This window comes from Taudactylus pleione, unplaced genomic scaffold (genome assembly GCF_031769625.1).
Source record: "Taudactylus pleione unplaced genomic scaffold, aTauple2 ptg000116l, whole genome shotgun sequence".
NCBI classification, from domain to species: Eukaryota; Metazoa; Chordata; class Amphibia; order Anura; family Myobatrachidae; genus Taudactylus; species Taudactylus pleione.
In genome coordinates, this window is record NW_028284518.1 from 11,664,630 (window position 1) to 11,688,017 (window position 23,388).

General features: G+C 43.7%; 1 protein-coding gene across 1 annotated transcript; it reads right to left on the bottom strand.

Moving 5' to 3' along the window:
- Positions 1-6,286: 6,286 nt before the first annotated feature.
- Positions 6,287-19,051, bottom strand: SNRNP48 (small nuclear ribonucleoprotein U11/U12 subunit 48). Its single transcript, XM_088471678.1, has 9 exons — positions 18,794-19,051; positions 16,677-16,784; positions 16,504-16,564; positions 14,596-14,676; positions 9,845-10,027; positions 8,990-9,111; positions 8,161-8,267; positions 7,246-7,401; positions 6,287-6,393 (listed from the first exon to the last, which is right to left on the bottom strand). Exons 1-9 carry the CDS (start codon positions 18,929-18,931, stop codon positions 6,351-6,353), a joined length of 999 nt encoding a protein of 332 aa, XP_088327804.1. The 5' UTR covers positions 18,932-19,051; the 3' UTR covers positions 6,287-6,350.
- Between the last annotated feature and the right edge of the window lie 4,337 nt (positions 19,052-23,388).

Genomic DNA, 23,388 nt, shown 5'->3' on the forward strand with positions numbered 1-23,388 from the left:
AGGGTAGGAGCAGCAACCCAGACGCGGAAAAACCGCACAGTGAGAACAAGACAAAGAAGTCTCTTTGCTGGAGGCACTACTTGTATACAATGAATATTTATAAAATTTAACTTTTAATAAATCTCTATTAAAATATGACAAAAAACAAACACATAGTATTCATAACAGATAATTTTGTCCCTTTTCAATTAGGGAAAAAGAGGTATTTCATAAGAAAAAATACCTATAACAGATCAATGCCATTTAAGGATATCGTTAATCAGAATAATTGTGTAAAATACAAACAATGTGATAATTTATAAGCCTAGTCCAGTGTTGGCTAACCTTGACACTCCAGCTGTTGTGGAACTATATATCCCAGCATGCCCTGCCACAGTTTTAGCATGCCCTAATCGCAAAACTGTAGCAGTGCATGCTGGGTTATGTAGTTCCATAACAGCTGGAGTGTCAAGGTTAGCCAACACTGGCCTAGTCGGATCAAACCTCAGTTGGATCAGCGTTTGGGCTGGGGGAAGGGCTGCCAGGGAGAGCCTATCTCCCCTGTGCTGTATCAAGCCCCCAGGTACGCTATCCTTGCAACATGGCTTCCGCCACTGTCCCCGACGCCAGACTGACTTGCCCCGGTGGTCTAGTGGGGGAGTGGATGCAGCAGTCGCCCCACTACAGCAACCGACGGCAGGTGTCCCACCGCCGGAGGTACGGACTGCCATGTGGTTCCCCACGAGCGGGGAACCACCTTACCTGTGTCCCCGTGCTTCCGGCTGCAATCATGGGTCCCAGCATCGCCGCTAGCCAAGCCCCGCTGGTGCCCGCTGAAGTTACCGGTGTTGCGGTGCACCAAAGAAACTGAATGCCTGTGGCCAGGAGTGGGGTATAGATGGAGGAGGACCTGAGGAATCCTGGGAGCTGAAAGCTTAACTGTTTGGTGCCCGGATTTCTCCAACAACATTTTCCCATGGTATCCCTGTAGATCCCTATGGACCCTGGAAAAAATTAAGGTTTAGAATGATCACCCCCCCCATCCTAGGACACTGGCATCGGTTGTGACAACCAATCAAACCTGAATGAGGAAGCTCCTACCATTATTCAAAGTTTTCTTGCCGGATCCACCAACCAAGAGACTTCCTCCTGTCTAGTGACAGTTAGATAAATGGAGTTGATAGCATATGTTTGGAACGCAACCAAGCTTTTAGAATGTTTAATTGGAATATCCTGGAATGCAGCCTTGCATACTTGATCTCTTCGAACAAGAACACAATCTTTCCTAATAGCTTCATACAACAAAGAACCGATGGACATCCAAGTTTCAGTAGTTTTCGGACTAAGGCCCTGATTCAGAGCCGCTCGTAAGCGGCCGCTCGTTCGTTATGAGCGATGTTCGCACATCTGCGCATGCGTACGGATTTTAATACGCATGCGCGAACCAGTCAGTGCGACCGAAAATCGTTTGTTCGCTAAATAGCGAATGCCTGCTATTTTGAGTGACAGGAGGAGGCGTATGTGGGTGGTAACAGGGGAAGGTGCTTGAAAACGGGGAGTGGAAATCAGAACTCAGGCGTGCTTGAAGGTCAACACGGGCGTTTTATGGGTGTGCATAATTAATACAGGAGCTTCATTGACCACGTCACTTGGTTGATTTATAGTCAGAACTGCTCGCAAGATTGCGGTAGGAAAAACCAGCCACAAGAATAGCGAGCAGTTTATACGCTGTTCGATGTACTCGATTAATCTATGAAATAGCGGACATGACGTATGATGCGAGTGGCCAGGGGGCATCATTTTCAAAATTACGACCGCAAGTTTTGTTCGCTCGTTCAGACATAGAGGCGTGAACAGACCGCAAAGTGCGAACGGTTCATTTGAATAGCCACCCCTTTTTAATGAAAGAGCGAGCGCAAATAGCGTCCGGCTCTTAATCAGGGCCTAAGTTTTAAATGTCTGATCTTTTCTGTGGGCTGGAAGACTCTGGCTAGCTGAGTATTGAACATTAGGCCTAAAAACCTCATACATCAACTGGGAATCATCTTGGATGTTTGCCAATTGATAACCAAGCCATGGGACTGGAGGACATCCACTGCCCATAGCTGATTTGACTGGAGAAACCTTTCAGTCTGCCTTGAAAATAAAAACATCTATTCTCAGGAGTTCCCAACCAACCACGGTCCTCAAGGCACGCTAAAAGTCCAGGTTTTAAAGGAGAAACCTACTTGAGCACGTGTTCTAATTAGTACCTCAATTATTTTGATTTAACCATCTGTGTTCAAGCATGGATATCACTAAAACCTGGACTGTTGGTTTGCCTTGAGGGCCGAGGTTGGCAAACACTGCCATAGATCTTAGGCCTGGCATGACCTTAGTAAATATTCAAGGGGGTGTGTCTAACCCCAAAGGAAGAGCTCTGAATTGGAAATGTCTTCCTCCTATAGTAATGATGTGTACAAACTAGGGCGATATTACTGAGCGATTGCACGATTACGACATCGTAATCGTGCACTTGTATGTCGGAAACGACCAGCGATGACCGCTCCCGCTGGTCGTTTCAGACATTGTCCATCGCCTGAACATGCAGCCCTATCTGTCGATAACGACAGTCAGGAATGATGATGGAGTGTGCCTGCACTGAACGACTGATCGTTCAGTGTAGGCACTACAGGGGATCAGGAACAACGGTACGATTACGATGTCGAACTGTCTTTCCTGATCGCCCAGTGTGTATGCACCTTAAATCTTTAAAGACATTGATGGCCTTCCCAAATGGGCACGTGGAGATAAGCTTTTTTTTTTTTTGTTGCCTCCAATACGTTTATGACTTATCTTCCAGATTCTATCCTGAATCGGTCTATCCTCAGTCTTGTATTTAAGTCCTTTAACTATAACGTTTGAATCCTATCTGGTTTTTGAACTAAAAACAGATTGAATTAAAATCCCATTTTTCTGTGATATTCTGGTACTGGGACAACGACTCCTGAAGAGTTGTGGTAGCCTGCTCTAAAGCCAGACTCCTTAAGTCTGTTTGGTAACCATGTTGAAAATTACCTTCTTGGGAGTGGACCCAAAAGACTGAGAATGTAACCTCTCTATTATACCTGTCACCCATTTGTCTGAGGATCTTCTCCACTGGTCCCTGAATGACAGTAAACAGGCACCCACCAGAGACACTTCTGGGTGTGTGTCCTTCCCGTCATGCTGACTTATCCTGAAACCTAGGTAATGGTTTACTTGGCTCCTCCTCATTTGTCCTAAATGGTCTTCCTCCATTTCCAAAACCTCAGAACAAAAAGGCAGATGTCCAGACCCAAAAGGACAAGGCTGACTGCTGCTTAAAAAGGTGGGCTTAGCAGACCTTCCTAATGGTGAAAATCAGCTGTGACCTTCAGTAGCCTCAGAAATTCTTTTATCTAATTCTGAAGTGAACAAGAACTTTCCCTCAAAATGTAGGCTTTCTGAAAATGTCTGTCTAAATCTGTATTCCATGATTTTAACCATAGAATGCATCTAGTCACAAATGCTAGGCCAGCAATGTTTGAATGAACAGATACATCCAAAAGCGGCTACCAAATAATCTGTTCCTACTTTGATCTGCTCTGCAATGGATAACAACAGAGATTCGGGGGTATATTTACTAAAGTGCGGGTTTATACAAGCCAGATTCTAGCTATTATCTTCTAGAGCAGTGGTTCTCAAACTCTGTCCTAAGGACCACACACAGGGCCTGATTCAGACCCGCTCGCAAGCTGGTCGATGGTGGCCCAGTGCGCATGACGGAGCCGGCTCCGTCGTGCGCATGCGCGAGACCCGGATAGCGATGGGCACTCCGTCGCTCCGAGTCTCGTACCAAAGGGGGCGTGCTGTCACTCAACATAGACAGCACGCCCACTTTGGTGGGCGGGCCAGGGGCGTGGCTGCCCAGATGGAGGCATTCCCATGGGAACGCCTACCGTCTGCAGCCGGCCCCACTGACATCACAAGTGATGTCAGTGGGAGTGCTTTCGGCTCTGTTAGAGCCGAAAGCACTCTTAGGCTTGCGGCAACGAGACCCTACCACAAGGGTCTCGTCGCAAGCCCGCCGGTCGCGATGGTCTTGACCATCGCGACCATCTTCCTGGCCGCTCGCTATAGCTGTGGGTGGTTACCCACAGCTATGCAAGCGGCCAGGAGAACGCTCTAAAAAAACAGGCGGCCAGCCCTGATTCAGAGCGAGCGCTCTGTCAGAGCGCCCGGCTCTGAATCAGGCCCACAGTTCACATTTTACAGGTCACCCAGCAGGTGCACAGGTGTATTCATTACTAACTGCCACATTTTAGAAGATCCACAGATGGAGCTAATTATTTCACTGGTGATTCTATGAGGAGATCTGGAAAACATGCACTGTTTGGGGTCCTGAGGGCAGTTTGAGAACCTGTGTTCTAGAGGGTGCTAGATAAATAAGTAATATCTGACTGGTTGCTATGGGCAACACCTCCACCTCTAAAAATCCGCACTTTAGTAAATATACCCCTTAGAGATGTCTGACTGGATCCCCAAGGTCCCAGGACCTCCCCAAAGATAAACTATGTCTGTGTACTGCTCTAGTCCATCTTAGATTAACCCAATTGACTATCAGAAATTTTGTTACAATGACTAGACACAAAATTAGACCACTCCTATTGCGTAACAGACGCTATTGAAAGAGCAAAATACCTAGCCCAAGCAGTTTCATCCACCGGACCAGCCGGGACCTCCGTAACCAGTCGCTGATCACTGGTGTCCTCACAGCGACCATGCGTGTTCCTGCTAGGTAATTGAGCCTGACAACTGGAACAAAAATTATGTAATCTATTTTTCCCTCCACCAGGTTTGGCCTGGGAAGTATTTTTAGCACATATCAATAAGGAGAATTACCACAAAGCAGTTTATACTGAGAAATCACACAGCATACATAGTGAAAAATACAATAAATATCTGAACAGAAAAAAATTAAGGCTTGTCAGTTACTTATCCCAGATTTCCAGCCACGTGGCGTCCCCTGAGGGGAGTGGGAAGAGAAGAACTTCTCAGCTGAACTGTACCATGTGCTGCAACTCCTCCAAGCAATCTGATGAATAGCTTTACCACAGCATGTTACTCTTCTGGTTAAGGGTAGGACCCCAACTCTGACCCTCTTGGTAGGGCTAGAGAGGAGGCCTTTGCCATAGATCCAGCTAACCCCCTCTCAATAGGCAAGGTGGCCTGGTCCGGATTATACTTCCTCCTTATTACACATAGAGCACACGCCAGTCTTTCTTCAGTACTACTCTCTCTCCTTGTCCCCTAGCTGGAGTGGCAACTGCAGCTGGACTGCCAGCTAGGCCTGGGAGTTGGACCGTGCCCCTGCTGGCTCTCGTTTTTTTTCCCCACCACCAGCTTGCCTCTGACAACTACTGCAGACTACCCTACAGCCATGCTTCCCGCTGGGTGCCTACCAGCTGTACAGCCACTGATACCTGCCGCCAGCTGAGCCTCAGCAGCAGCGGGTCCTGGCTTCAGTTAGCTTCGGCTGAGACTGCCCTTTAACAGGCACATGCACTTCAACTGGCCGCACTGCCCGGTTCAGCATACAGGCTCTGCCTCTCTGCTGCATGTCCAGACCACCTTTGCCAGCACCATCAGCATTGCAGGACACCTGGCAACTTTCGACTCATATGTTGTGTGCATTGATGGCCTGTCTCTATTGTGATAATTTCATTATTTTCCCTTTAAAACCACTGCCTTGTGTAAAACAGATATAACAACTGGACACATTGCACTTATAACCTAAACAGAAAGGGATGTTTCTTTGTATATAAGGTATGTTTAATGCCTTTTCTCTTCCAACTCACTTAACTTCCGATCTTGTATAGACACAGTTTTCCTCACTTCTTTATGGCTGTTCAAATGTCAATCCTGTCCCCTAGTCCTTCACTCCTGTGCTCTATTTCCTTCTTCTTCAGAGTCAGACTCCTCCTTAGTATGAGCTAGTATAAAAGAATGCTGAATAAGACCATCTAACAGCAGAAAAGTTCTCATTTCTGCCTCTATCCACCCCATGAAATCTCTCATGGTAGCTTGTGATTACAGTCTTATTACCTACTGAAGACGGGTTACCTATTGAATACGGTTTTGAAAAGAACAGACCCTTATTTGCTTAGCGCCAAAATCAAACAACTGATCAGAATTTATAAGTACCCAAGTTTATCATTGGAACTCTTGATGATTTATGAAGTCTGCAATGATGGTTTTCTTTTTTTAAATACATTTTTGTATTAACCAAACTTAAAAAAACAAAAACTTAGAATTACAGATAAATCTTTAATGTAAAATGTATTTACAAAGTCCACAGTCAGCAACAGTAGCTAGTCATTGTCCTTTCTTCGCTTATGGTGTCTATCTTCATTCCTGAAATGAAAGTAACAATATTATTTTAATATTCAATTGGATCAGGTTTCCAATGGAAGCAGTTTTAGAAAAAGTTCAGTTTCATTGTAGTTCCTTGCAAATTAATACCAAGAAAGAAACAACTGAGTCTTTCAGGAAGTAAGACATGGGTTGGGTATAAAATACCAGTAGTCAGGATGCCAGATGTCAAAATGCCGACAGCGGCATCCCGGTGCTCAGTACTCCGACGGGGTATGCAAGTATCCTAACCCTCCCCCCTTCTGCCTCTAAACCTAACCCACCCCGTTCGTGCCTAAACCTAACCGTCCGCCCTTAGTGCCTAACCCTAATAACCCCAGTGGTACCCAACCCTAACTCCCAAGTGATGCCTAACCCTACCCTACCATCCCCCCCCCCAAAAAAAAACCTAACCCCCCCTGGTGCCTAAACCTAACCATGCCCCCTGCGGCTAAGGCACTCCGCGATACTTACGATCGGGATGGCGGCTGTCGAGATTCCGGCGATGGTATCCAAAACTGGCGTCGGGATTTAGACGCCTGTGTTTAGTCCCAGGTTGGGATTCCGACTCCAGGATTTCAACAGCCGGCATCCCGTCTGCTGGAAAACTAATATCTCCCAAGTACAACACACCTCATATGCAACATACAGGGTCCAGAGATTGGAAACAGCTGGTAGTACAGATTTAAGATGATAAAATCAGCCAGTATAGGATAGAATATACTCTAAAATATAATTTATTTGTCGTAATACACAGCAATGTACTTCCACAAATTCTACATTGAAGAATAGTTGTGGTTTGCAGTACATGCATATTGTATAGAGGGGGGAAAATGTAGCAAAAATAAATCTTACTTCTCTTTTTTACGACTAGAATCTTTGTCTCTATCCCTACTGCGATGTCTGTGCGGACTCCTGCTGCGCTTTCTCCTGCGCCCAGAGCGATGTCTATCCCTGTGGCTTCCACCAGACTGTCTGGACTCCATAGATGGAGATCGCGGCTGGTCCCTTCTAAAAAAATAAATAAATAAAAAATTAGCCCATAACAATTATTACAGGTTTTCCATGCCAACACTAACAGTGTTCTACAATACAAAAACCAATGGTTTCCATCATTCCAACATAACTACTGAGCAAATGCATACTAATTATGTGAGAAGGAAAGGCGTGTGTTGGAAGCTGCTGTGGAATGTGGCTGCAATACAGTATTATCCAACCAAGTATGTGATATATATGTGTATATATGTGTGTGTGTGTGTATGTGTGTGTGTGTAATATATATATATATATATATATATATATATATACACACACACACACACACACACACACACATACATATATATACATACACACACATATATACACACATACATACATCTCACACAGAGGCGGCACTCAGAGAACTTCGTAAGATGCAAACAAATAGTGAAGATTTCATGCATAAGCATCAACGTTTCGGGACTACACGTCCCTTCCTCAGGATGCACAATACAGAATGGGTACCGGAGCAGGTATATTGGACATCACCACTGTGAGTGCCGGATCATTTGTGTGTGTGTAATAAAATTTATATATATATATATATATATATATATATATATATATATATATATATATATATATATATATATATACACATATATATATAAATAAATAAAAAACACAAAATCATTTGCCGGATCGTATATATATATATTTATTATGATCCGGACAATGATTTTGTGTTTTTTATTTATATATAAATAAAACCTAAAAAATATATTTTACCTTTTTACTGAGGAAGAAGAAATAGACGAGTTGGCTTCATCATGCAATTCTTCCTGCCATTTGCTGTTTAGCTCGTCCATATGCAAATTAATGACATCCCGTATTATCTGTAATAAAGAACAGTAGGGGTGAACAAACACCCTAACAATGGGATGTGGTCAATATCCCGCCTGTGGCATCCTGACCTCCGGAATCCAGAAGGTAAGTAGCGGGGTTGGGGGGAGGATTAGTGTTATGCACTGGGGGAAGGTTAGGTTTAGGCACTGGGGCGGAGGTTAGGGTCAGGCACCGGGGAGGGAGGGTTAGGGTAGGGAGAGGGGCAGGGTTAGAATACTCACAGACAAGTGTCGGTATTCTAACCCTGTTGGGATGCCGGCGCCGGGATTTTGACCGTCGGGATCCCGTAACCATCCCCTACCAACCACCACGTCAAATGGTAATACAAGGTCTTTGCAAAACATTATACTACCTTATGGCAAAGGCATACAAACACAGTTGATTTCTATGTCACAGACTTTTCCTTCTGTATTGAGACTCTTCTCAAAGTAAATCAGCAAAACATTTTATTTTATTCTACTGCACAACATAAGAGTGATATCCACAGGAGTTTTCGGATAAAAGTTTACATAAATTACTTTATTTAGTTTTAATTTAATGGAACCAGTTTTTTTTTTCTCTACACCCATAAAAGCAACAGAGAATGTCAGAGAACATCCCAGTGCTTTTGCCAATTAGAAGTTGAATCATTCTGTGCTAGTGATGCAATTCCCACATACCAGCTAATTAGTCATCTAAAAAAAAATATCAAACAAAAATGACAAAGCATTACCTCCGTATAAGACTTCTTGGTGATGTGAACATTCTTTGCTCTATAAGACTGGCGTCTCCTTTTATAGTCCCTCATTTCCGCCATGATTTCAAGGTGGGACTTTGGACATTTCTGCTCATCATCTTTAAAAGAAAAAACACATACTGTAAGTTATCTCAATTTAAAATGCAAAAACTATGAACTGTCTGTACTAGATACAATAGATATTTAAGAAAACATTTAAACACGCTAAATTTAGAAACGCTAAATAAGGGGCTGATCATGTGTCCCTGGTTTGCCAGGTCAGGCTCTATATTTGCCACTTGGAACTACTGGATTGTGGCAAGTCAGAATTCTGATTTCATCATACCTTCTTACACACCAAACTTTATAATAGGGCTTTACTACACCCAATCACAACTCAGTAGACTAGGTCATACACACTTACTTTACAATAAATCAATACTGTAGCATGAACAATGGTACTACAGTTGTAGCACTCCTAATGTAACTGTATTATTAGGAAAATAAATCCATAACATTGTAGGGCCTTAAGATCTAAAATATAAATATACGGCATTAAGCTTAAACAATGTGATAAAACTGACCGCTGATAGAAATGACGTCATTGAAGCTGTGGCACGCTTGTGCAAATCACACCTAATGTGGCTCCCACTACCCATGACATGCTCATTAGAAGCGATGGGCACGACGCAGCCAAAATGACAAGACAGACCACCCAGAGAATATGACCAGGAACAGGGTAAGAATAATGGGATGGACGGGTGGGGGCGGCTGAGATGACTCAGCAAATGCAGGGTTCATTTACTAGTATCATAAATATCCCAGTTCTATGCAAAACAAACCCCAACGAACCTTGGTTGACCTTTAAAGTTAAATCCTCAAACAGATCAGATTCATTTTTCTCAGCTATAGATCTCCGGTTCTTGGCCTCCTGTAGGACATAGTCATAGATGGCAAGGCGATCGGCAGGCGTCAGGTCACAGATGGCACGATTATGGTTCAGAGGAACTTCAACAGGTGAGGAGGAGTATTCACCTGGAGCGTATGAGAGGAACAGTCATAGTGATGTACATACTGTAAAAATTATGGATCACACAAATACAGTATACAAATGCAGTATGGATTGTAAATATCCAAAAGACAGATAAGAAGCTTAGTACTCGATTACAACTTCAGTATGCGATAACATTTCCAAATGTACTTATTTAATTTAGCTAGCATAAGGGCACAGATAGGGTACAACATCCACACTAACTTTGAGAAGTAATAAAAAAATTTAAAAAAATAATAATTATGTATGTATATATATATATATATATATATATATATATATATATATATATATATATATATATATATACACACACACACACACATACATACATACATACACCCTTTATTGCGGGGACTGAAACGTTGCCGAACCACATTCGGTCTTAAGAGTCTCTAATTTTTACTAAGTCGCAAGGAGTGCTGCACTTACTGCTGTATGTATTGGAATCCCCTTCTGTGCGGGCATATATACACACACACTTGTAAATTTTGAAAGCTAGCCCTTGGGTTGAAAGTCATTAAGAGGCAGGTCAAGCAGTGTAAAGAGTGAAAAAGTATACCAGTGACGACACTGCCCATAGCAACCAATCAGCTTCGAGGTAGAGGTGGAGTTTGTAACCATATGATAAAAGTCTGAATGGAAGATAAATTCAGCATAGTAGCAAGAAGGCTCAATCATGACACTAAATCAGGGGCTACCAAACTCCTTCCTCAAGGCACCCAAACAGTCCAGGTTTTAAGCATATCCATGCTTGTGCATAGATTGTATAATCAAACTGACTGAGCTAGTATTTAACTCACCTGTGCTAGTATGGATATCCTGAAAACCTGGACTGTTAGGGCACCCTGAGGACAGAGGGCCTGATTCAGACCCACTCACGAGCGCATAGCGCTCGCAAGCGGGTCAATGTTTGGCCCCTGCATATGCGCCGCCTCCGGCGTACGCATGCGCGAGCCCCAGCGAGCGACGGCAGCTCCGACGCTCCCTACAAGACGGGGCTGATTGACAGCTCGCCCCGTTTTGTAGGCGGGTAGCTGCACAAACGCAGGCGTTCCCTTAGGAACGCCTGCCGTTTGTGGCCGGCCCTACTGACATCACTCGTGCATTATTATTATTAGAGCAGGAAGTGCACTGGGGCTTGCGGGAGCCGAGAGCATCGCGCAGGGTCTCGCCGCAAGCCTGATGGTCGCGACCATCGCCAGGCCGCTCGCACAAGCTGTGGGTGGTCACCCACAGCTGTGCGAGCAGCCTGGAGGACGAAAAAAAAATAAAAAATAAACGCCCTGGTCAGAGCCTCTGAATCCGGTCCACAGTTTGGGAACCACTGAATCACTGAACTAAATTTCAAACACATTAAAAAGAGTCCCATATAAATTAGGGCAGAGAACATGAAGCTTACAAAAAAAAAAAAAAAGTTATCTTTTATATAACAGAAATGCACCAAATCCATTATTCTGTATTAGGTCAGGTACCAAGTTCTACTACACAACAGGCTGCTAAAACCACAGCTATTAAATTTACATATTAAAGTTAACAGGATAATTACTTTTAGAGCCTAAACAAGTACCTGGACCCACAACACAATCATAGGATATTCATGATACTGCCAACCAAACGGATATGTTACAATTTGTTTGAAGTCAAATCTTATGTTGGGCATACACGTGCAGATAAAATGCCTGTCAGACCGATGAGACATTTTATCTGGCCGGCTGCCAGCCGCAGATGTCACCGGCATACACTGTGAGATTTCTCTCACAGTGTATCAGCCCGACATCCGCGCTCCGCCCCCGGGGGAGGAGACATTTCCCTGTTCCCTCCGTAGGAAGGAACACAGGAAATGTCTGTCTGTCGGCCGCGGCTGGGTATACACTGCCCGATGCGGCCGACAGTTTAGCGGGAAATATCGCATCGGACGGGCATGCTGGACAACCCGGCATGCCCGACCGAGCAATATTTAACCCTCGGTCGCCCCCCCCACACGCTACAGTTATCGGGGCGAGTCGCCAATATCAGGCAGATCGCCCCGATAATTGTAGCGTGTATGGCCAGCATTAGTTAAATTCCCCATGGATTTGGCCAGATCAGAATAAAGCCTGCGTATTTTTGCATCTGTAATAAAATATGGCTATAGAAACAAATCACCCCTTTTGGAATTTCATACATCATAGAATCAAAATTGATTAGTGTTGATTAGTATTAACATTTCAGTAAAGTATGGTTACATCAAATAGACAAAAAAAAAAAAACAACTCAAAGGCTTTTTCTTGATTAGAACCAGAATTTAAACCAGTTGTTTAAGGGAGACTCATTGGGGGCAATTTAATTGTTGTTTTTTTTTGTTTTTTTTAGGCGGCCTAAGTAGCAATTACACTGTTTTGGGCACCCATTAATTATCACGCTTGTCATGCCCAATTAGACTGAGTTCACCCCGAAAAACTGCTAAACCTAAAGTCCTGGTAAGCGCACCCAAACATCAGTTTGAGTCCAAAAAACAGGACTTATTGCACATTTTTGCTCACCACCTCTGGAGGTGCAACAATTGAATTGTTCCGTTGGGCACCCATTAGGAAAGTGCTGCAATAAAAACAATTGAATTGCCCCCATTGAGTGGATCCAGGTACAATTAATGTGTTTCAACTGCTTTCAAAATAAAGATACCCACTTGAGAGATTACACAGTTGGTTCATTTCCAGATAAGTGAGAAGTCAATTTATAAAAAGAGAACATGTCACATATGTGAATTTGTGTTGAACAATCCATCCTCCAAAAGTGGGAATCCACATAATGAGGACAGTTCAAGAAGAGGTCTATGGTAAGTGCCCGCTCTGAATTCTCCATGATGTGCAGCTGCACACACTGTTGTACAATACGGTACCCAAACATCGCCAATTTTTAAGTAGCACCTCTATGATTGGGTACAAGGGGAGGGCAGCAAGGTTAGGGACCACAAAGTGCTAGTCATCCGATGGCACTCCACAGTGATCATCGCTAATTGAATTGCCCCCTTAGACTTCCAATGCACAGATGGGAGAAATGGTCTATGGGACAGTAGCCAAGGTCGCCCATAACAATACCAGTATTGAAGAAAATGCACATGAATATTTCCCCTATCCTATGTAGAGCATGTGGGAATCCCTCATACCAAGCACCGGAACAGTCAATAGTCTGATAACTGATATGTTTCAAGCAACAACCACCATAAACATTGAGCATGGAGGTTGGGGCAAAATAACATGGGAACGCTTCTCTGCTTAAAGCACACTGAGTGTCAACTACAAAAAAAACAAAGAATGGAATACATGCTCAGAAATGGCTAGCTTAACCCTAGAATGTTTTGAAAATGGCTGCTCAGCAACAGTCTCTCTGCAATCTGACAGACCTAAATAAATACGGCAAAGGATAATGGGTGACAAGTGGGCATCCAGATGCACAAAGCTGGTACCGAATAGACTCACAGCTGCAACTGGAGCTAAAAGTTCCCTTACCAAGGATTAAAACAGGAGCATGTGGTGTATACAGTAGCTTTTCATTTGACATTAATGGATATTGGCCAGTGATTAACAAGTCTATTATAAATCCATTTTGATGTATGAAAATAAAATGAAAAAGTGTCAAAGGGGTGAATATTTTTTTGCATAGCCAAATGTACATAAATATGTCCATATACAATATCTCAGTGTCGACTGCATCCTCAACTTGACAATATTTATTATTTAGAATAAATGATATTTTTTAAAGGATATTACTTGGAAAAGGATACTGTACATAAGCACAGTGGTTCCATTCTGTGAAATGTCAAGATGCTATTGCCGGTCTATACTCACCCCTGCTGTGGAAACAAAGAACCAAACAGATATTGCTTTACTGAACATACATAAGCAGCAACAAAACACTGCCACTTAGGCAGGACTTCTATCGATAGGCAGGAATTATGGAATTGTGAATAGAAAAAATAATCAGTGGTTTAAACTAAAAGAAATAACAAAAAGAATATAAAAAAGTACATGTCTGAGATGTGCACATAAAAATAAATGAATGCCTTTTGATTATCAACATAAACTGGAGAGGGAATATCTCCTTAATTAAAGTCTTCTTAGGACTTCAAATTCATCAGATCGACCAAGTAACAGCTTAGTCTAAATTTGTGGTAATGTGGTTCCATCTAGTGGCCGAGTTGAGCACAGTATCAGCATGGCGTGATAATCTAAAGTAATGGTTCTCAAACTCGGTCCTCAGGACCTCACAGAGGTCACGTTTTCCAAGTCACCTAGCAGGTGCACAGGTGTTTTCATTTATGACATTTGAAAAGACCCACAGGTGGAGCCAATATCTCACTTGTGATACTGCGAGGAGACTTGGAAAACTTGAAAGTGAACATCATCATAGCTTTGTACAGGCTTGTTAAGACTGTACAAATTGTAGAGCCGTCGCTGCTATGGTGCCTAAATAATACTATAGCCAATTTATTTATCAGAGATTTTTTTGTAGTTATCGTACATATTCAACCCCTTATGCTTAATATCTGACATGTTCTTGTACTACTTACGTTTGTCCCAAGAGCTACCTTCACTTGTGCTGGCAGCATTATTCATGGCGTCTTTGATTATCTGATACTGTTTATCTTTATCTGTTAGGATAAAAAACAAGGGAAAGGTATTAGAGGCACATCACAGGAGTAAAGCTGGGAAACGCTCACCAGTCCCATTTATAATAGTTTCATGGGTAGAGGAGCTACCATATGCACCAGTGGTAGCCAACCCTGGCCCTCAAGAGCTACCGACGGTGCATGTTTTGCAGGTCTCCTCACAGAATCACACGTGATATAATTAGCTCCACTTGTGGATCTTTTCAAATGTGCTAGTTACTAATGAATACACCTGTGCACCTGCTAGGTGGTCTGGAAAATGTGAACTGTTGGTAGCTCACGAGGACCGAGGTTGGCTACCCCTGATATACACTAACACACAAAAGCAAATAGCAAGAGAGAGGGGAAGGTGCAACTTGTAATTTATATTGTGAAATAAAAACTGAGTCTGTTTATTCTTTTATTTGCGGATTTAAATTAATGTTATTAAAACTTAACTTTAAATAAGTTTATTCTTAAAATATCCCCCAAAAAATTACACATGCCATAGGCAAATTATTAAATACAAAGAAGTTTATAAAAATAATATATAAAAGGGGACCATTTATCAAAGCCTGGAGAGAGAGATAAAGTACCAACCAATCAGCTTCTGCATTTCTATGAATACCAGTGGACTTGGGAACAAACTGTAACCCATTGAGGTTGGATAGCAGCATCACTGAGACCTTTATACTTCTGAACTTTATCAAAGTTGATTTACAACAAATAATTTTATTTTATACTCTGTATTGTTTACATTTTTTTATGAATATGTTGTTTTGTCTGTATATTTGTATACGGTATTAGGATTTTGAGCTATATTTTGATATTCTATTTTACTATTGTTATGTATATCCATTATTTTTATTTAAGGAATATTCTATTGATAGATTTTATTGATATGGTTTTTAATAGCTACCAAGTTATGCACTAGGAAAATCCACAAATAAATATATTACGTTGGACTGGAGGATCCCACCGTCCCGAATAGTGGCAGACGAGGCAGCTCACGTTACAAACTCAAGCGCAGCCCCTTTTATATTGCTTTTGCTTTCAACATTGTGAATGCCAACAATGGGATTATAAATGCAAAACTAACCCTCAGAATAAACCTAACCTTAATTGCAGCCTAACCCTACCCGAAGCGTAAAATGTGTCAACATTCTGACAATGTCGACATGCATGCATATCGTAGTTATATATTTCAAGCCTGTAAATAAATGGTTAATTCCACTTTTAGTCTGTCATATCATGTGGGTTACTCTAAATCTAATTCATCTAATGGAGTTTGTAAATAAAATGAGTCTGTGACATCACGGTAAGTGGATAAACAGTGCAGATAGAGATATACCTCCCTCCTCACATATAACCTGCTGAAGAGGGACAAAATAGTATGAACATATTTATTGGAGTATTAACAATTCAGTTATTAAGAGGCAAGTGAATTGTAATACACAGAATTTAAAACACGCAAATGTAAAATAAATGAATTTAGGTGGCTTAACGCTTAAAATTATGAATAAATAGAATTTCCCATGGCCAGTCAAGTTTCACATTAAGGGGTCTATTTACTAAGCCTTGTATGGAGATAAAGTGTACGGAGATAAAGTACCAACCAATCAGCTCCTAACTGCTGTCATGTCACAGGTTGTTTGGAAAATGGCAGTTAGGAGCTGATTGGTTAGTACTTTATCTCCATCCAAGGCTTAGTAAATAGACCCATAAGTTTCTGCTCAATATAAGTTCAGGAATCATACATATGCAGTTTGAAGTGTGAGGCTGAAAATGGCCCAAACAAACTGTTTTACAGAAGTTCTAATTCATACTTACCTAGTATAATTGATGTTATATGTGCCTTCTCATAGAAAAAATTTGAGTCATAGACTTCTGCCTGTAAAGGAATAAAGACTGATTTATAATATAGCCTGGGTATGAAGTGTGACCAAAATCATTAAAAAACGTATTATAAAAATGGTTAATACTGATACATGCATGAAAGTTACCTCTTCCTTAGTGTACCCCAGCTTTCGCCGTCTGCATATGACGACATGTTTCTCCAGAGAAGACCTGGGCATTCTATGATTAGCATCATAGGGACATATTACAGTCTCCTAGGGAGGGGAACAAAGGCAGATTGAAAAAACAAATGGACAGAAATCAACAAAATATAATATCTAGAGTAGACAGAAAAGAATCTTCTGACAACTTCCAGACTGAACTGTACAGTATACATCAGGCTTTACAGAGCCATGCAACCCTTTGGCCCTATTATCCTCTAATATCAGTAAAATGCGACATTGGAACAAACTAGTAATACAGAATGTAATGATAGTGGCGGGTGGTAGATATTACGCATTCAAGAAACTGATCATCCTAACATAGAAGTTACACTACAGACTGTAGAGAAAACAGCTGCATCATATATTCTGTGTAACCGGTAAAGACCTTAAGATGGGTACCCACCTAACAGATAATGGGGCCCATTTATCATTCAATATTTGAGGTAAAATTCGGGGGTTTACCTCAAATACTAAGTATCCCCCGGATGTATGAAGGAGGGATCTCCGCTACAGGCTGCGATCCCTCCATTGCCGCTGGCAGCCGCCTCCCCCATAGGTTTCTATGGGGGATGCAATGCTGCCAAATGTATCAATATCGGGAATGCGAAGCATTCCCAATATTGGCCCAAGCAGCTAACGCCATCTGAAGATAGCGTTAGCTGCTGTAGTCTATAGGCACTTACCGCATATCAGCCAGTGAAGGGATCTCACGGAACCCTCCACCGGCAGTGAGAGCCGCTCATGTGCAGTCCGCGGGACTGCGCATGCACAGCAGCTCCGACTGCCCTCCGGAGACATCGCAGGGATGGGCTCCTTTCGGAGCCCGTCTCCCTGCATGTCCCGGATAATACATCCAGCCAATAGGATCATATTTTGCAATGCGATCAGGGGCGTTACTGGCATTCCATGATCACATTGCAAAAGCGATCCTTGATAAATGGGGCTCGTATTTGCAGATGATGGTTGTTCATACACACTGAACAACCATCATCTTCCATCTGGCCCCGAGGGTCGCGCCGCGCCCCCCTCCCCAAGGCTGCAACTGCATGGGTGGTTGGCTGTTCGCCTGTACACACAGCACGATGGGCAGATATATCTGCCTTTGGCTGTGCAGCACAGCCGATGCGATATGTATGTAAACTATGTCATCAGAGTTATATCGCTGGTACACACTGGTCGACGGGCATACCACATATTGGGGTAGATGTATGAAGCCCAGAAACGGTATCAGCGCACGTTAAGTGCGCTGATACCGTTTCTCCCCGATGTATGATCGGGGGTCTGGGCGGTAAATGACAGGGGCGCTATGTGCCCCTGTCATTATCGGCGCTGCTATCTACAAGATAGCAGCGCCGACAGCCTGGGCTATGTACGAACGGTCAGATCGTCTGACCGTTCGGCCGGCTGTAGCTGTCGTTATCGACAGCTACAGCCTGGCGTTGGCCTATACCCACAGCAGGGACAGCGCTGTCCCTCCTGTGGCGGCTACCGGCTCCAGGGCTGCACGCGGGGATCTCGCGATACTTGCGAGATCCCGCGCATGCTCATTGGAGCCGGCCAGCCGGCCGGGCCTGAAACACATCGCATCAGCACTAGGCTGATGCGATGTGGTCTGCAGCGGGTAGCGCCGGAGGGGGGAGTTAACGCTCCTCCTCTCCGGCCGGTGAGATACACATCTCACCGGTAGTGCTTCCTGCTTCGCCTCGGTAAAGAGGCGAAGCAGGAAGCGTTATAGCGGCACTTAACGTGCCACTATAATACATCTACCCCATTAGTCGATATCTGCCAATGTGTACCTAGCATTAATGAAATATAAATTATTGTGACATGTGGACTGTGGTGCAGAGATGTTACACATACAGCCATAACCTTAATGATTATCAGTATAATGGGAGTAACTGTGTGGATAACAGTAATATACAATAATGCATAATACGGGCTGATGGGGCCGGGTGTCCTGCATTACGTCAGCCCCGTGGAAGCAGCTTTATCACTATAACTACAGGACACCAGCTGCCTCTCCCGGGTCTTCCAGCAACAATCACCGGGGTGATACCGACCTGCTCTCCGTGTGCCGCCGCCTGCTCCTCCCAGCCCAGCTCCTGCAGCAGATCAACCAGACGGCTCCGGCATCGCTCCGTGAAGCTCTTTAATTCCCGCAATAGATGCCGAGGACTCCCTGGGACCAGCTCCTCCATAGCGGCTCACAAACCGGAAGCCACTGGACCGAACACAGTGCTAGAGGAAGTAAGGGAGATCGGGACTCGGGCGGTGGAGGAGGCAGGCGGGGGGAGTGCCGGGGGAAGGAGCAGGGAGGGGAGGCAGCGGGTGACGCCTTGTTTCTATTTCCTTTCCTTCCTCTTTGTTGTTGAATTGTTAATGTCTTTAATGTTGTGCACGCCAGTCCTTGCTGGCAATAACTCATATTATGAAACGATTGACATGCAGCCCACGACTCTAAACCTTATGGAGCGTACACACGGTCAGATTTGTCAGACTTGTAAGATTTGTCAGATGAACGATTGAACGATTAAACGATCTGAACGATTTGAACGATTTTACCAAAGTTTTGAACGAATTGAACGATTTTTGACTGCATTAAAATGAATGGAATCGTCCAAGTCTGACTGCAAACCCATCAGATGTCAGATATCGTTATCTGACAAACGGGAACGCGCATCGTTGATCGTCCATCGTTCAGGCATGTCAGATATGAACGATTTTCCTTCAGATATGAACGACTGAACGATTTTTAAATCGTTATCGTTCATATCTGAAGGAAAAATCTGATCGTGTGTATGCACCATAATACATGTATAATACGCTTATTTGAAATTTGTATAAACATATGTACATTTAGGGGTTTATTTATCAAGCAGTGAAAAACTTAGTGAAGCGCACAAGTGGAGAAGCTGCCCTTGGCAACCAATCAGCTTTGAAGCAACATTTATTAAGTACAGTTTATAAAATAATAGGTAGGAGATGATTGGTTGCCACGGGCAACTTCTCGACTGGTCCACTTCACTAAGTTTTTCACTACTTGATAAATAAACCTCTAAATAAGTTGTCTTCCCGCCAGGTCGGCCTAGTGGGGACGTGGCGGCCGCATAGGTGGGCTGAGCGTTGGGCGTGGTGATGCGATCACGTTATCATGATGATGGTCCTCCCCGCTTTACTGTGCCGAGATCACAGCATTGTATAGCTGGTTTGGAGCCAATTCAGTGTCATCAGCCCCCCTTCCCGACCGGAGGTATGCAGTCGGGAAGCTGGCGGACCTAATTCCGACAGCCGGCTTCCCGACTGCTTAATCCCGGCGAGGATTAAATGATAGGCGTCTAAATCTAGACGCCTGTCATTTTACCGGCGCCCGGCATCCCGATCGAAGGGAAGCCGGGCGCGGACAGCCGCAGGGGGGGGTTGGTTTAGAGTTCCCGGGGGGGATTTAGGATTAGGCACCCTCCCAGGAGGTTAGGTTTAGGCGGCGGGGAAGGGGGGGTTAGTATTAGGCACCCCTGGGGGGGACTTAGGTTTAGGTGGCGGGGAAGAGGGGGTTAGGTTTAGGTTAGAGAATACTTACCTTGGACGATCGGGATTTCCTCCTCTGCAGGGATGCCACTGTCGGGATTCCAACCGCCGGGAATGGGTCCGGCGGTAAATCATACCGATTCCGTGTGGGAGACTTGCCCTCTTTTCCATGTGGCCAGGAGTGCCACACAATTTTTGGAAGCCTCCCAGCCATTGCGGGAGAGTAGGCAAGTATGACAGTATAGTACATAAAAAGAACCCAAAGAGACAAATTTCTAAAAGTAATTTTGCAGAAAATCCCCCGTAAAACAGCTGCAAGTCTCTTCCATGGAAAAAAAAAAAGAGGATAGTCGGGACTGACCATAGCCAATCAAAAAAAAAAGTGAGAATATCTTACCTCTCCATGAATTAAGACATCATTGGATAGAGAATGTGGGGAATCCAAATGACTGATACTTTCACTAGCAAGTCCCATCACAAGTTAAACAGTTATTGCTGTTGCCATCTCTGTTTCTCCTTTATGCTGGGTACACAATTGGCTATGTATCGCAAGTGCACCGGCTTGTATGTGTACACCCAATATGTCTGTGAACTACGGCTGTTCTATTGCTGGGTACACAAGATATCGACCCGATTTGGTCCAATCGGGCATATCATGCAGTGTATGCCCAATTTGTGCCCTTCCGCGGGCATGAGTGTGGCTTTTGGTGTCACCCCCTTGGAGGGTGACACCCGGTGCGGCCTGCATCGCCCTTGTGACGCCACTAATTGTGTACCTGGATAATGAAATACACGGGAGATATGCAAAATTCAACCACAAAGGCTCAATTTAACAACATGTTACACAGATACATGTATATAGTGGAATGTGTAATCCTACAGGTTCATTTATTCAGGTTCTAGGGCAGTAGGATAATATATTATTATTTATACAGATGAAAAAGAAGTAATCTTTATGTGATCATGTGATTGTGATCTAGAATCCCACAGACTCCTGGGAAATTGTCCAGTATTATCGCTCTCTTGCCTTGTTAAATACATATATTAAAATGTATGTGAAGATGGTAGTTAACCAGTCTCAATCGATCAGTTTATATAGACAGACCAAGTGAGATTTGTTATGGGGAGGCAAGCTTCTGATAATGCCCATAATGTCTTTTTGCAGATGATATTTTAATGTTTGCCGTTAGGCCCGTGTACTCCCTTCCTGCTAGTCACTCTATACTTAATGCCTACTCGGAGGCCTGGTACAATAAACGAAATACATCAAAATCCGTGGTTCTCCCAATTAATTTGCCCCATCCTAATTGTCTGTCCTGCAAGATTTATAGCATTATGCCTAGCAGAAGTCCTCCCTTAGTTACTCAGGCATTCAGTTAATGGCATATGACGAAGACTTGATTTTAACTAAATATGCCCCTTTATTGTGTAGGTTAGAGATTTTACTAAAGAGGAGTATGAGGTCTCATGGATGGGCAGAATTGCTGCTATTAATTTGCTGTATCTATACTGTTCTATCCTGATACTTCTTACTGTGGTGTGTTTTAACAAGTTTTACTCTGTGTTCAAACTTATGTATTGAAGAAAGTTAGGACTAAATTGAGCAGGAAATGTTTGATTCTACTTACATAAGTTTAACTTCCACAAATCTTGATTTTTATCAACTTGCTTCCCACACAAATCAGAATCTTGGGTATGGAATCTGCTATGCATGGCTAGTTCCCTTTACAGGATTTGTTGTGGTTGGCCGGTCAACTTCATCCAAGCTACCGGACTGTATCCAAGTCTACGTTAACTACCTTTAAGGCATGGGGCAAACTCTCTGAGATATTGAGACCCTTCCGTTTTCCTGCGACTCATTTCCTTCTCTCCTCATTGGCCTCTTCGATTCCTAATTTAAATGTGGCTTTGTGGTCTCAGTGGGTATAAATTAAATGTGGCCTTATGGTCTCAGAGAGGACTATACTTTCTGCATTCATTGTTCACTGCTGATGGTTTACTGTTTTTCACTCAGATACGAGAGCTTTATAATTTGCCGTCAGTGGAATTCTATGAATATCTTCAAATTAGACATTGTATATAGGGGGTCATTCAGACCCGCTCGCGAGCAAAGTTCGCTCGCAGGTGGGTCGATATTGTTAGACTGCGCATGCGCACGACGGAGGGAGCTCGGGGTCTCGCACCAAAGGGGGCGTGCTGTCGATGGTGACTGACAGCACGCCCCCTTTGGTGAGCGTGCCGGGGGCGTGGCGGCCAGACGGAGGCGTTCCCATGGGAACGCCTACCGTCTGAGTCCGGCCCCACTGACATCAGTAATGATGTCAGTGGGAGTGACTTTGGCTCTGATAGAGCCAAAATCACTCCTGAGCTTGCAGCAGCGAGACCCTACCGCAGGGTCTCGTCGCAAGCCCGATGGTCTTTGACCATCGCGACCATCATCATGGACGCTCGCTATAGCTGTGGGCGGTAACCCACAGCTATACGAGCATCCAGGAGGACGCTCCATTTTCATGGAGGAGGGCCCTGATTCAGAGCGAGCGCTCTGGTCAGAGCGTCCGGCTCTGAATCAGGCCCATAGTCTTTTGCTACACTACTCCCCAGTCCATTGCCCAGTATCAATTGGAACATCTTAGGTCCATATCATATAAAGACAGCATTACATTTTGGTATAATCTTTTGTTGTCCAAGACAATCCCTAAGAAGTTTCCTGTACAGTTGAGGTAGTAGGAGGATTTGGGCCAGGACCTGAAGCTGGATGTGTGGAAGACATTATTTATCAGTGGTTTTAAAATGTCCGAATGCATCACCCATACAGTTATATACCTTAAAATGCTTAATAGACTCTGACTCCAGCCAAAATGCATAACATCTGGCCTGCTCAGTTGAGTTTTTGGTCAACTGGGAGATATATACAATTGTTATAGCATCGCTTTCTCTCGTTTTGTCTACCTCTTTGACTTTATCCCCCACCTGCAATGTTACACAGCTATTGTCCGGACACATCATTCAAGGTTTATATAACCCAACTTTGGAAGAATACAGGTGCTCATGCTATATTACCGTGGGCAAAATCACCGCAGTTATGTTATGGAAACATAATATTATCCGTATTCCTTGTACGCCTCTATCC

What these genes read in the sequence shown, in the direction of transcription:
- SNRNP48 (XM_088471678.1), bottom strand. Translation starts at nt 18,931, where the DNA reads ATGGAGGAGCTGGTCCCAGGGAGTCCTCGGCATCTATTGCGGGAATTA. An exon ending in TGGGGTACACTAAGGAAGAG is followed by an intron (nt 16,565 to 16,676) that starts GTAACTTTCATG and finishes ATTCCTTTACAG; the next exon opens with GCAGAAGTCTATGACTCAAA. An exon ending in AACTTTAAAGGTCAACCAAG is followed by an intron (nt 9,112 to 9,844) that starts GTTCGTTGGGGT and finishes TTTCTTTTAAAG; the next exon opens with ATGATGAGCAGAAATGTCCA.